Below are 14,905 nucleotides of genomic sequence, written 5' to 3'. Positions count from 1 at the left end.
CATCAGCTCATGGTTCATGAGTTCAAGCCCCGCATCAGGCTCTGTGCTGAGAGCTTAGAGCCTGGAGCCTGCTTCGGATTATGTCTCCCTCTCTCTCTATCCCTCTCTTGCTTGCGCTCTCTCTCTTTCTCAAGAATAAATTAACATTAAAAACATTTTTTTAAATAATAAATAAAGGTGAGATTTTATAATCGTGTTTTTCCAGGGTTTTGCAATTAACATTTTTTTCCTGCAGTTTTGTTAATATTTTTTTTTTTTTTACAAATTACTGTGTTTATAAGAAATTTACAAAATAGAGTTAAAAGGAAGCAGTTTTTTTTCTTGTTGTTTGTTGATAATCCCACTCTGCAGAGACAGGTACTTGTTGATATTCGACATATGTACAGAAAGTATAAATTTATGATGAACTTTAAATGTAAATCAAAGGGCACATGAGTGGCTCAGTCGGTTAAGCGTCTGACCAGCTCAGATCGTGTTCACGCAGTTCATGAGTTTGAGTCCCGCATCAGGCTTTGTGCTGAGAGCACGGGGCCCGGAGCCTGCTTTGAGTTGTGTCTCCCTCTCTTTGCCCTTCCCCTCCCGCCCTCCCTCCCTCCCTCTCTCTGTCTCTGTCTCTCTCTGTCTCTCTGTCTCTGTCTCTCTCTGTCTCTGTCTCTCTCATATAATAAATGTAAACCAATATTGTAACTTTTTTTTTTAATGCTTATTTACTTTTGAGAGAGAGACAGAGTGTGTGCTGGGGAGGTGCAGAGAGAGAGGGAAATACAGAATCTGAAGCGGGCTCCAGGCCCTGAGCTGTCAGCACAGAGTCCAAAGTGGGGCTCAAACAGAGGAGCTGTGAGATCATGACTTGAGCCAAAGTAGGAGACTTAACTGACTGAGCTACTCAGGTGCCCCTGTAACTTCTTATATATCAGATTATGGCAAGAGTTCTATGCCACTGATTTTTTCCTTTTTTTAAAAAAATTTTTTTAATGTGTATTTATTTTTGAGAGACATAGAGTATGAGCAGGCAAGGGGCAGAGAGACAGGGAGACACAGAATCTGAAGCAGGCTCCAGGCTCTGAGCTGTCCTTTTTTTTGGTAAGAAATTAACTTCTGGACATGATTAGAATATACCAGAACTCTGGCTCTGGCAAGAAAGAAATAAGCTTACTTCACTAGGGCATCTATTTAATCATTGCGGCCAGCTCAATTATCATACACTTGTTAAAATATATTTAATGTAAAAATCTTAAGGCAAGGGATCTGACAGTGTTGCTGTTAGTGAAAGCTTTTCACTGAAGACTCTAAGCAGTGGTTCACACATTTATTTGAAGTTTCAGCTATTCACAAGTAACCGTGGAAGGCCCATTCATAACTTTGCTGAGATACTGTGGGTCTGACATGTGGGACTGGGTCACTGGTCGCTTGGCCTTTCAGCCTCATCCTGACACTCCCTGGTCTTCATTGTTCTCTCTCCCTCACTGGATGCATGTGCATATTTTATATTAAAAGATGATGTAGTGTCATTCACAATGGGAATTCAAAAAGTTATTTAAATATAGTCCTCATGAGCAAAGATCTTCACTCCAGTTTGGACACAAGCAATTTGTTAGGCTCAGTTTAAACTTGGTAATTATAATAGAGTTTCTTTTCTTAAATTTATCATTTTTCCATCCACTTCTAAGTGAAAATGAGTGAAATTCTTTGCCTTGATTGTTTCATTTTCCCTCCATCTTTGTGCTTTGTCCCAACACATGGACAGTATGGACTAATCTTGGTCATACAGAATCTGTTCATGACTTAATCCACTGGCATATGCCTTTCCTAAGGTCACTGAAATAATAAAGTGATAATTTTCCTCATTCTCCATGAGTGAGGATGATGACATTACTGTGCCTGTCAGAAGATGCTTCTGATTTCCTCTCAATTCTTGTTCTTTACCTAAATCTCAAGAAGTTAAATGAATTAACCAGACTCCTTAAAAAGTGGGTGTAGACCCATCATCTTTAACACTAGAAAACAAAATTCCCTTAACAAAATAACACATGCAGGTGATTAAAAGCTAGTCATCTCTTCATTAAAAACTCCTGTGAGACCTCACTCTGGCCATATATAAACAAGTGTAATTATTGCTTACATTTTAAATAAAACAGTGAACTATCCTGTAATTCATACTTGACAAATATTAATGTTCCCTATTACACCCAACTAGAATTACTGGGTCATTTTATGAAAGCAGATCAAAAACATTTGAACCTATATTTCCAAAGTTTTATTTTGTTTTTGGGTTTTTTTTTTTAAATGAACAAGTTCTAATGGATAACTTTTATCACATTTTAATCTAATTACCAGGAAGCTTTTAATCAGTTTATTAAAATGGTCTTTCAGTCTCTTAATTTAATACAATATCTTTTTATAGCTAATTGTGGGGGTTTTTTTGGTTTAAACTTTGGTTTATGTTCTCATTAAGAAATATAAAGATTATAAGCGAAAGTCAATGAAAGAATTAACATGGACATGTTTTGAAAATCTTGTTTAAAATGTTAAGGGTCTAGGCTCTGGGAATATTTGGGGCAGATACAATCTTTAAAATACATAAAATATAAAAATTATGCATGGAAAGAGATATGTAGTATGTATTAATTGTGATATTATATGTTCATTAAGACCTGTACTACTAAGTGAGTATATATCAGGAAGAAGTTAATGTAAGTATTTTTAAATGGGTTTGTATTTCTCTGATAAACAGCACTCTCCTTCTGTTTGTGATCACAGGATAAAAGCTCTGTAAGCTTGTATATGTTCATTTTTACTGCTACATCATGTAGTGTGCTCTTAAGATTGAGATCTCATTCCCCAGGAAGCATTTCTGTCTAAGATTAATTGCCCTTTTAAAATCAGCGTTTGATGTATTCCTTTGGCTATATCCTGGCTTGGTTTAACCCTCTTTGACCTGACCTCACTGACTATTACCGCTGAGGCTGAGTCAAAATCCTTCAGCATGATGTATGCACTTCAGATTTCTGCCTGTGGTTTTTCATGTTGATGGATTCAATTAGTTGGCGTTTTACTAATGAACATATCAGAGGTTAAAGAATTTATCAGACAGAACCAAATTGTTCAGACTAGTGGTAATCCAAAAGCTCATCTCTTTTATTTGTTTAAAACTTTTTCAGAAGTATTAAGTATTTTTCAGAAGTTTTACTTTCAGCATCACACATTCCAAGATAGCAAATCAAGTCATTTTCTGCTGAATTATAAAATATAAATGTGAAACCACAAAGCTAAACACAATGGTTACAGCATTTGGTCTTAGATTTCTGCTATTCCATGTTCACAAGTATGAACTAAAAATAAAAGTTAAACTGAAATTTTCGGATTAAAGCATTTTCCTTTGAAGGAATACCATTCATTTCTCTAGCTTCCTTTAAATTCAAGGAGATTCACATATTTAGTATGCTTACTAATGGTAAAAATGAAATTCATGCATCTCTAGAATCTCAGCTAGCCTATTTTTAAAAACATTTAGGTCATATTCCTTATTGAAAATTGGCTAAAAAGTAAGGACTAAATGCAGATTGAGATGGGGAAGATTTGAGCCATTGCTAATAGAAATCTCTAAAAGGCAGATCTGTCACATACTGTCAGTTCTCAAATAATGACCTATTTTTAAATGTATAACAGAGATACTGGAAGGCTTTTTTCTCTACCTGAATGTTCTCATCTTTAAAAAAAAAAAAAAAAAAACCATTACCTAAAGTCTACTAAATAACATAACAATAGTACAGTCTAGTTCATTGTACTTGTCAGTGATATGCTTTACTAAGTATATTTGTTGAGAGTACAACTAACTTAATTCAGAGGGTTTATAGTCCGGAAGGAATTGTTTAAACTGTCATTCCTCTTGTTTGCATAATAATCAAGTCTTTGGGTTTTCGTTGTTGTCATCTTTCTTTCTTTCTTCTTTTCTTTTCTTTTTTTTTTTTTTTTAGCACGTACATGAAATTTGTGTGCCACACTGACACCGCATAATAATGAGACCGAGTAATTCAGAGTCTGTATTAACATTAAGCCAAATTCTCACAGCCCTTTGCATGCTAATTACATAGTTAAATCCATGGTTTTTATATATCTTTTGATATATCTGGTACTGAAAGAATTACCGCATTCCCGTAACTTTGTGTACAGGAAGTACAGGAAGAGAACTACAATGAGTGTTTACTTTTTGTTACTATACTATGATCTTTTATTTTTTTTTATTTATTTATTTTTTTTTAACATTTTTTATTTATTTTTGGGACAGAGAGAGACAGAGCATGAACGGGGGAGGGGCAGAGAGAGAGGGAGACACAGAATCGGAAACAGGCTCCAGGCTCCGAGCCATCAGCCCAGAGCCTGACGCGGGGCTCAAACTCACGGACCGCGAGATTGTGACCTGGCTGAAGTCGGACGCTTAACCGACTGCGCCACCCAGGCGCCCTATACTATGATCTTTTAAAAACTAGTCTTCTGTCTTCACCTACTCTGTAATATTTTCAGCATTCTTGTGTTTTTAGGGAGTGAGCAGGAGAGAGGAGTGGGGAAGAGAGTCACTAATTTTACTGAGAACCTACTGGGTCTAAGCCCTGTGTAGGACTGTGTGCTGAGTGCTCTACTTGGATATGCCACTTACTCTCCATGCAACCCGGGAAATTAGAATTCTTTATCCACACTATGAGAGGAGGAAATTGAGACTCGGAAGATTAAGTGAATTCCCTAATAATTTAAAACTAGCGAATTATGCTAATTTGAACTCTGAAAGAAATATTTTGCTGTTTAAGCATAAACAACTCATACTAAAATTGGAAGATATGTTAGGGATCCTCTGTTCTAGAACGTGGTTTACAGACTGACCCATGGAGTCCTATCAGGAATTCCCATGGGTCGTAAGTCAGCAAAGCAGCAGGACTTGGCAGATGCTCAGTCCCAAATCAACCAGAGCTGCCCCTCCTTCACCTGTATAATTCTATACCCTTATTGTCGTAAGATTTATTCAAGGGAACATTGAAAAACAGACTTTATCCCAGAGATTGATTTAGAAGGTCTGGAGAAGAGGCCAGTTTATACATATTTTTAAATCTCCCAAATGATTCTAATCACCAGCCAGATTTGCAAACCATGGATCTACACAGACACCTTCATTTTATTTATAAGGAGACACCCTGAAAGAGATCTGAGGCCTGCTGAGTCCTTCATTACCAGAATTGGAATTCAACTTGCCTGCCTCCCAATTCATCTTTCAGTAGCACCTTGTTAACCAACGATTAACCATACTTGTTCTTTCATGTCTTGTTTATATTATTATGTCTATCATTATATTCATGGTGTATATTTTATATATACACACACATATAATACATATATTACTACATACATAATTTATATATATGTACACACCGTTATATAGGCATCATTTTTATATATACACAAGAAGTTAATATTGAAAATTTATAGTTTTCATTAATGACTTGTGTGGCTAATGCAAATTTTTTTTGCTTCCATATCTAATTCTTACCATTCTAATCATACAACCAACATCTGTCTGAATGTATTTTTCTTTTCTTTTTAATTTTTTTTTTTTCAACATTTTTTTTTTTTTTTTTTTTTTTTGGGACAGAGAGAGACAGAGCATGAACGGGGGAGGGGCAGAGGGAGAGGGAGACACAGAATCGGAAACAGGCTCCAGGCTCCGAGCCATCAGCCCAGAGCCTGACGCGGGGCTCGAACTCACGGACCGCGAGATCGTGACCTGGCTGAAGTCGGACGCTGGGGCAGAGAGAGAGGGAGGCACAGAATCCAAAGCAGGCCCCAGGCTCTGAGCTGTCAGCACAGAGCCTGATGTGGGGCTCGAACTCACGAGCTGTGAGATCATGACCTGAGCCAAAGTCGGATGCTCAACTGACTGAGCCACCCAGGCACCCCTGTATTTTTCTTAAAATGTCACACAGCTCTAAAAATGCTCACTTTAAAGTAGATGCTAGTTAAGAATTGAGTTTATTTTTATTAGCCTATTGGTGATAATACAAAATTATATGATACATTTACATTTTTATCTTTTATAGTATTTATAAGTAAGATAAATATAAGAAATGAAATTTTATTGTGATATTCTTTGTGTGGATATAAGATCTCTTCGGATTTACTATTTGACTCTTAAAGTGAATTGAATTCCACCTTTATCTAATGAGTATACATATCTATGACATAACTTTGTCTTTTTCCTTAATTTACAAACCCAAAGTATTTATGAATGACTGTCCTTATACTTACAAGATGGGTTAAAATAATTAGGTTTAAAATTGCTATGCAGACATTTTACAAAATAATGATGCACACTGTTCAAAATTGTCAAGGTTAAGAAATTGAAAGAAAGGCAAAAACTAAACAAATTAAAGAAGAGTATAGAACAGGAAAATTCAATACAATGTGTGATTCCTGGACTAGATTCTAGACAGGGGAAAGCAGTAATTGGGATAGTTGATAAAGTTTGAAATGATTACAGAATAGTATTATATCAGTGTTAATTTTTCAATTTTGATAGCTGTATTATGGTTATGTAAAAGAATATCTTTCTTAGGAAGTATACACTAACATTTAGGGGGAAAGGGCATAGTATTTCTAATTTACTATCTAATTATTCAGAAAATAATTGTATACACACAGAATGATAAAGCAAATGGGGCAAGATGTAAGCAGTTGATGAATCTCAGTGAAGGGGAATCCTTGTACTACTCTAGAAACTTTTCCAGAAGTTTGAAATTCCATCAAAATCAAGGGGCGCCTGGGTGGCTCTGTCATTTAAGCTTTCGACTCTTGATTTTGGCTCGGGTCATGATCCCAAGGTTTGTGAGATTGAGCCCTGCATCAGACTCCTCACAGATAGCATGGAGCCTGCTTGGGATTCTCTCTCTCCCTCTTTCTCTGCCCCTCCCACACTTGCACTTTCTTTCTTTCTTTCTCTCTCAAAATAAATAAACATTTAAAAATATCAAAGTTGCCCCCCCCACCAAAGAGCCCTTTTCATATAGAACTAGCCCACTTGATTACTGTCTCAAATGTTTGCCTACTTTAAAGCATCGAACCACCTTAAAAAACATCTGAGTGGGTGAAGTATGGTATAACATTTTTCTCCTGAGTCATTTGCTTTGTAGTGATATATTTCTTATTTCCAAGTATTAAATTCTAGATTCCCATTTTGAAACACAAAGACATATTTACCAAAAACATTTACTTTAACAATATTATCAAGTGTTTCCTTTCTACTGTTAGGAAAACAAGAAACATCTGCTAAGTTTTCCCTGCTCCATTTTGTTCTGATATTACCAAAATGTCCAGTCATGCTCTGTAGTTATTTGTGGTGGCATGAGTTCAGGTGATAGCATATGTGCTGCTTGGCTTATCTGGAAACATTTAGACTTTTTAGTGTTTTAATAACCAAAACAGTTTTTATAGCTGGAGCTCTTCTCTCTTCTGCATAGTAGTGCCAGCCATCAGAAATTATTCTCTCAACTTTAATTTTGGCGGTGTCTTCTGGTGGTGTTTTCTACCAGCAACAAAATTATCCAAGTTCTGAAAACATTTATTGACCAATTACTAAGTGTCAGGCACCAAACTGGCACTGGGGATACAGTGATGAATAAGAGAAACTTTAATAATTCTGAGGGAACTGCTATTCCATTCTAAGAATTCCTCTGGTGGCAGTTGTGTCATTGGGGTAAGTCAGAAAACAAGAAAGATAAAAAATGTAGGTAGGGACAAAATATATATTTAAAAGCTTAAACTGTTGGGGAATATGACAATTCCAGATGCATTTTTACAGTTGTCTTAGTTAGTGACACTTTTATGATACATATTAAAAGTGGCCCCAATTTAGGGCTGGGTGGCTCAGTTGGTTAAGTGTCTGACTTCCGCTCAGATCGTGATCTTGTGGTTCACAAGTTTGAGCCCTGCATCAGGCTCTGTGCTGACAGCTCAGAGCCTGGCACCTGCTTCAGATTCTGTGTCTCCCTCTCTTTCTGCCGTCCCCCACTCACACTCTGTCTCTCTCTCGCTCTCTCAAAAATAAATACACATTAAAAAAAATTTTTTTAATAAATAAAAGTGGCCCCAATTTAAACCAGAGAACCGGTCCTGCCTGTTCAGATCTCCCATAATGTGATTTATTAGGTTTGTTATACAAAGTATTTGAATAGTGCTTATGTTCTCCACCTTATATTGTACAACTCAGACTCCCTCCATCCTTTTTGTGTAACAGGGTTGGTCTTTAGCCTTTCAGACACACTTATGCATATAAGTGTGCCATATTGTATTTGTTCTCACATTTAAATACCGCTTTAGGTACAATGTTTTGGATTATTGAGTTGAGACTTGTTTCTTATATTCTGTTTCAGTGTATCCAAAGGTAGCTCCGGCTTAAGGAAAAACTTTACAGATAAGGAACTCTTACACCACTGTTCTTTCATTTTTTGACTCAGTGCTAAGTAGGAGGAAGATTCTGAGAATATTAAAGTATTTCAAAGAAATATACATAAGAATATGAAAAGAATGATACCGGAAATGTTTTCAAATATTCTAAGAAAGATTTAATGCAGTAAAAATTTGGCAATCTAGAACTTACAAAGAATGAATCATTCCAGATACCTGAGGGTTTGTCCATTTGAATACCAAGAGTTTAAAATCTTAGTACTAATACGATACTTTCTATGGTATTCTGTACATTGTTTAATCCTTTATTTATAGATGATTCCCATCATTTTGAAAATTAGTCATTGTATTAACACTAGAGATCACAGCTGTTAAAAACACAATGCAACAAAGATTGTCAGAAAAATCAAAACAAAGCATTTTTTTAGGTGAGAAGTATTATGAGGGGATACCTTTTTCCAAAATTATTTTAAAGTATGGCAGTGATTCAAGGGTGTGTTTTGGAACTTCTACACGGTTATATTTGGGATTGATAGTGCATTTGTTAGTTTTTTCTCTTTGGCATCATTTTATCAATTCTGTGTAGTGTGTTTGTGTCTGCTCCTATTGTCAGTCTGTTGGCTGTCACCTCCCAGGACTCGTGCTGCCTCTAACAGGAAGTTTAAATACTACTTTAAAAAGGTCTCTTGTTTGAGGTGCCAGCCAAGCCATTATCACCATACATCATCAGCCCGTTTTGCCTGGACATTAGAGAACTAGGGATGAACAGAGCACAGAAGGAAAAGGAGGGAGGGTATTTCCCTCTCATATAGTTCCCTGAGTTCCCTGTTTTCCTTGTTGTCTTCTGTGTCCAGGAAGCTGAGAGCTTTAGACATTGTATTTTGGAGAGATTAAAAGAGACAAACCAAGAATTGTGCTGAAGGAGTGGCACAAAGTTTCTTGAAGGTGGTTTTGTTTCACTCTCAAAAAAGGAATCTCAAAAAAAATCTCAAAAAAGGGTTTTGCTTTCTTTGTCTTCCTATTACTACCAAGGAAATGGTTCTGAGGGAATCATAAACTAACAGTTTCAAGGAAACTGCTGTTTTCTTTACAGGTTGTCAATACAGCATATCAGAAGCATAAAAGATATAAAATTAACCCTAAATTTGTAATAAAATTTGAATTTGAAAGAAAAGTGTGAATTGCAGCTCTCTTTCAATTAGCCAATGGGTGTTAACAGAAATCAATCAGTTTTCATGACTCTAAAACAGGACTCCTGAGTCAGACTCTTCGTTCCTTGTCTTGAAAACTGTAACTCCATGTCTCTAAAACTTTCTGATACATATTTGAAAAACTTGATTGAAAATGAACCTACAGCTCCCATCTGTTTCATTAAACATCTTCCCAAACACCAATCTTATTCTTGATGATTTCTAGTCATATTTCTGTCTTACATGTTTCAGATATATATATTGACCTATTTCATATATCTGTCATATTTAATAACCATTTAGTACAGTTTTTAATGTGTAACTAAAATAAATTTTGGTCAGTGGGTACATTGGGCTGTTTTCTCCACAATGGTTTCGTTAACGTCAATCTTAGGTAAGCACAGTAATTAAGAAAGAATGAATACTTTCACATATAGCAACAGAATTTTTATCAGAATTCATTGCAACCCTCAGGTTTCTGTTTTGGGTGATACATATTGCAACATTTCAACTTTCTCCATGTCCACATTTCCTGCTCAGGAGACAGACCAGGTTTAACTGTTCAAGCTGTAAAATCCATTTAACTCACCCAGGACTTTCAAAAGGCAGCAGAATATTTTTTTTTCTTCTGTTTTGGCCCTTCCTGATTACTGTTGGATTTCTTTCTTGGAATAGATGGGGAAAAAAAGAATCAAGTGATGATTCATGGAATTGAGCCAATGTTGGAAACACCTCTGCAGTGGCTGAGTGAACACCTGAGCTACCCAGATAATTTTCTTCATATTAGTATCATCCCGCAACCAACTGATTGAAGGATCAAGTCTATGCCTGAATGGAATTGCCCTTAAACAGGATTTACCAGAGCATGCCACCCTTCTGCTTCAGTCAGGTTTAGTGGAGGCAACCTGACCAGAAACACTGCTGCAAGCCAAACAGGAAGATGATTCCATGTCAGATAAGGGCACTCAGGCTGGTCTTACTTTGCATCACCACTGCTTTCCTCCACTGCCGTCATTAAACCTCAGCTGCGGCATGAAAGACTTCACAGGACCACTGCGAGTCTTCTGTTTTCTTGTAAAATATAATGAAGCCGAAACCTTTGGCCTAAGAAGAAAATGGAAATATGTGCCACTCGATTTGTATTTCTGATTAACAAATAAACAGGGGTATTTCCTAAGGTGACCATGATTGAACTTTAGCTCGAGGGAGTGGAAACATTGGTTTAATTTTCTAGAGAATTCGACTTAAGAAAGTAAAAGAGAAATTCTGTTATCAATAACTTGCAGTAATTTTTTGTAAAAGATCCAATTACAGTAAACCCATCTTTCCTTAATGAAAATTTCCTATGTTTACAGTGTCTATTGGTATGCAAACAATCTTGTAACTTTGATAATGAACAGTGAGAGATTTTTAAATAAAGCCTCTAAATATGTTTTGTCATTTAATAACATACAATTTTGTCGCTTTTCCAGTACTTTCTGACTCACACACAGTAGATCACTGTTTTTACTCTGTTACCATTCAGGCGGGTCGTCATTGGCAAGGAGTGGATGGAGGGCATAGGATAGATAACTTGTCTCAGGAGCTGTTATAGAATTTCTTGCTGCCGATTTTTAAATCTATGTGCTTTACATGCTAAAGGTATAAATGTTACCAGTTATCTTTGCTGTTTTATCACTGTAAACACTGTCAAATCATAGTATGCTAAGTATCTGTATAAGATAATTTTTCATTATTTGGAAAAAACCCAGTCCTTTCCAAGCAAGGGTTTTTCACTGGCTTCAAGTCTGATATTTCACTGTGGCCCCTGGCAGCCAGTCTTTGAAGTCTAAAGATTACCAATCTCTTGACTTAACTTTACCAAAAATATTCAGAGGTTCCTGGGGTTCTTTTTCAGCATAAGGAAGGTTTTGCTGCACTTTATTACCATGCTGCTGGGATTCTACCAGCTGAACGTACTTGTGCATTACAGTGTTTCTTGTGAGCTAGCTTGCTATCCATATTGAATGTCGACCCATTTGAATATGCTAAGAGACATAGTATCATACAATAATGATTTTAGATTCCATAATAAAAATGAATGTTCTTATAAAAAATTGTGCGAATGTCAAAGTGAGATCCTGCTAGTGCTCACTGTTTCCTTTTTCCTTTTGTGATTTTCACTGATTAATAATAGCATATTTATTCACAGAGATGAAGTTAGTCAAAGAGCAGATATTCTGGAATGAAATGTATAAGGTTTAATCAAAAAGAAAAACATAGGGTACCAACGTGAGAAAATTTGACATAATTATCAATAAAATGAAAAGTGCCATTTTAGTAAAGGCAGAAAAAAATAATATTTGAGTTACTTAAGGACAAAAAACCCACTGACTTGTATTTTTTCAAAAGAGGTTGATCTGAATATGATTGTTCACATTAAAAGTGTTTATTCATCTATTCAGTTTGGGGGTTTTCCCCCTTGATGTTTTGACAGACTGAAGTGAGCTTCAGTGAACAAAAGGATCAAAATGCCAGGGAGTGCTAAGCTATGAAGAAGAAAGTGTGGTAAGAACGGTAAGCTGTAGTAGTTTTCCACAGACAAGACCAGTTTGAGGTTTCTGCAGTGGGCTCAAGTGAGCTACTGATCTTGACTTCCAGATTTGAAAGTAAATGTTATCAAGCCATTGCCCGTTGTTACTTGTTCATTAGTACACCAGCATCATAACATATTACTCTACTCTAGTCCCAGGTAAGTCAAGCCCCGGTCCCCAGAGGAAGAATACAAACAGAAATTAGTGCTGGCTTAAATATCTATTTTTGTTTCTTTTTATTTGAATATTTAAATTTTATGGTTTATTAAAAAATTAAATACAATTTTGTGTCTGTCATTATTTCCAGAAGTTGGAAATGAAATTTCTATAAAGCAAGTTACCTATTGGGGAAATTATTAAAATTTCCTTAGTCTTATGCTTGCCTGAAAGTCTCTCAAAGCAGTAAAAAATATGAGGAATAAAGGAGAACATACGAAAGGGCCATAGATCTCTACGTGCTTGTTTCACTCACTCTTGGTAGTGACCCACCACCAAGAAAATGACAACATGTTTTTAAATTATTGGCATTATTAACTAGGAAGGTATAAATTCAGCCTAAATAAAGTAAATCATTGCTTGTCCGTCATAATGTTGTTTTTCATTTGGATGACCTAAGTTCTGACCACGGATAGAGTTGAATTGACAAGCACTTTCTATATCTAGAAACCCAAAGTAGCCTGCTCATAATTAAACAGAGTTGACCTCCCAGTCTAGAGCGTGGTGATGTATAGACCATATTCCATTCAGTTGAAGGTGAACCCATAAATGCATTAAGTCCTGTTATATTGACCCCCCCCCCATTCAACTGGAAACCAGGTAGGAATTGATCATTTTGCTAAGAAAACAATATACAAGATTTGATATTGAGTGATAGTAACTTTAAAAAAAATTTTTTTTAATGTTTATTTTATTGGAGACAGAGCATGAGCAGGGGCAGGGCAGAGAGAGAGGGAGACACAGAATCTGAAGCAGGCTCCAGGCTCTGAGCTGTCAGCACAAAGCTGACGCGGGGCTTGAACCCATGAACCATGAGATGATGACCTGAGCCGAAGTTGGACGCTTAACCAACTGAGCCACCCAGGTGCCCCATTGAGTGATAGTAACTTTTAACTTTTAATGGTTATCTTCCTAGAGTGTGTTTATTTTTGATAGGCTATATGAGATAACTTTTTCTTTCAATTTTCAAAAAACTTGGTTTATGTGGGTCATGCCAAAGAATGACAGTCTCACTTTTTATTTATCATACTATTGATATTTAGGTCTGAGGTGAGTCGGGTTTCCTGTTAGATTATTGAAATAGAAGTGTAGAACCTTGAGGTATGATAGGAAAAAATCAAGTGTGATGATATTTGTAGTCAATCCCATTCATAGTCATTGAGATGGAATCAGTCAAAATACTTCTCTGTCTCCTTTGAGTTATATCCTCCCAAGTGTTTTCTAAATATATCCCTTTCCTGGTCTGAAAGTATTAAAAATTACCCATGGGGGTCTTGGAGAGGAGAGAAGCATGGCTCTTTTTTCAGATCATTGAGGTTAAATGATAGTTTGTAATGATAAAAGTTCATTTACCATATAGCTTTATTTGATACAAGAAGCCTTTAAAGTCTGTCTTGTGAATTACAAGTTTGATTCTTTATTAGCAAAAGTAATACTATGGAATCTAGGAAGCACAATATAGTATAACCATGGAGTGAAAAGGGGCTCAATTTTAGATCCTTTAAGTGTGTTCATTAAGTGTTTAGGTTTTTTAATACGTGACTATTTTTGTTAACTGAGAGTATGTTAGAATGATCCACAGTGAGATACAGACAAATCTGAAGATACAGGAGTATCAGTATGCTTTGACATACCAGTTGATTGTTTTGAAATGTTAAGTTTGGCTTTCCCTCTGTAGCATCCCCCCCCTCCCCCCCTCCCCACCCCCTCCCCACCCCCTCACTTCACAGAGATAAATAAAACACAACCAGGCTATTTCCTCTTTGTTTTCCTTGGTTCTTAGCAGTGTCTAGCACATAGTTGGTGTTTTGCAGATGTGTATGAAAAGAAGAACAAAATGAACTCAGGATTATTTAATGACACTTTAAAATCAGGGTTGTATTTTTCTGTTAAAAATACCCACTATAAAAATAGGAAGAACCGAGTCGTTTAGAAATCAACAAAGTACAGTTAGTTCGGGTTTGCATTACTGTGAAGACTTGCTTACTCAAATCAGCTACTTTCAGTAGGAACCACTGTGGATCAGATCCTTGCGTCAGTCCACATTCATTTTAGCTGCAGAGTAGACCGCAGTACATAGCTTCTGTTTCAACATCACTGTAATGGAAGCAGCCCCTAAAGCTGGAGCTATTCTCATCAAGCATCTGGGGGTATTTATTAATTTTGACCTTTTCATAAATGAGTGGTTTGCGTCTTGCTTTTGCCTCCAGTCTTTACTTCTGAAAATGTAATACATTTTTAGCAAGGAGAATGTGTTAGACCTGTAAGCAAGGTAAACAGAACACTGTTCATGAAAAGCTTTAAGAGAAATATATGAGTTTCAATCTTTTATACTGAGTGAAAGAAGATGTCTACCTACTTTATAGAGTGTTAAAAAATGGTGATGTCTTTTTATATATATATAATATTTGCTGTGGTTTTTGCTAAATACTTGTGTGGAATCTGTTTCTCACACTAAGCATATAAACTCCACAAGAG

General features: G+C 36.2%; 1 protein-coding gene across 2 annotated transcripts in view; it reads left to right on the top strand.

Annotated features, from left to right (window-relative positions):
• Positions 1 to 12,494, top strand: part of ATG5 (autophagy related 5) — a 131,010-nt gene extending 118,516 nt beyond the window's left edge. For both annotated transcript variants that reach the window (XM_058734845.1, XM_058734846.1), the window contains one exon: positions 10,314 to 12,494. In XM_058734845.1, the coding sequence (XP_058590828.1) occupies positions 10,314 to 10,450 (137 nt within the window). In that variant the 3' untranslated portion in view covers positions 10,451 to 12,494. The remainder of the gene's footprint in view (positions 1 to 10,313) is intronic.
• The last annotated feature ends 2,411 nt before the right edge of the window (positions 12,495 to 14,905 follow it).

The sequence above is a fragment of the Neofelis nebulosa genome, chromosome 6 (assembly GCF_028018385.1).
Source record: "Neofelis nebulosa isolate mNeoNeb1 chromosome 6, mNeoNeb1.pri, whole genome shotgun sequence".
NCBI lineage: Eukaryota > Metazoa > Chordata > Mammalia > Carnivora > Felidae > Neofelis > Neofelis nebulosa.
Note: the sequence above shows the minus strand (reverse complement) of the source record. Positions and strands in the feature narration are given on the sequence as shown.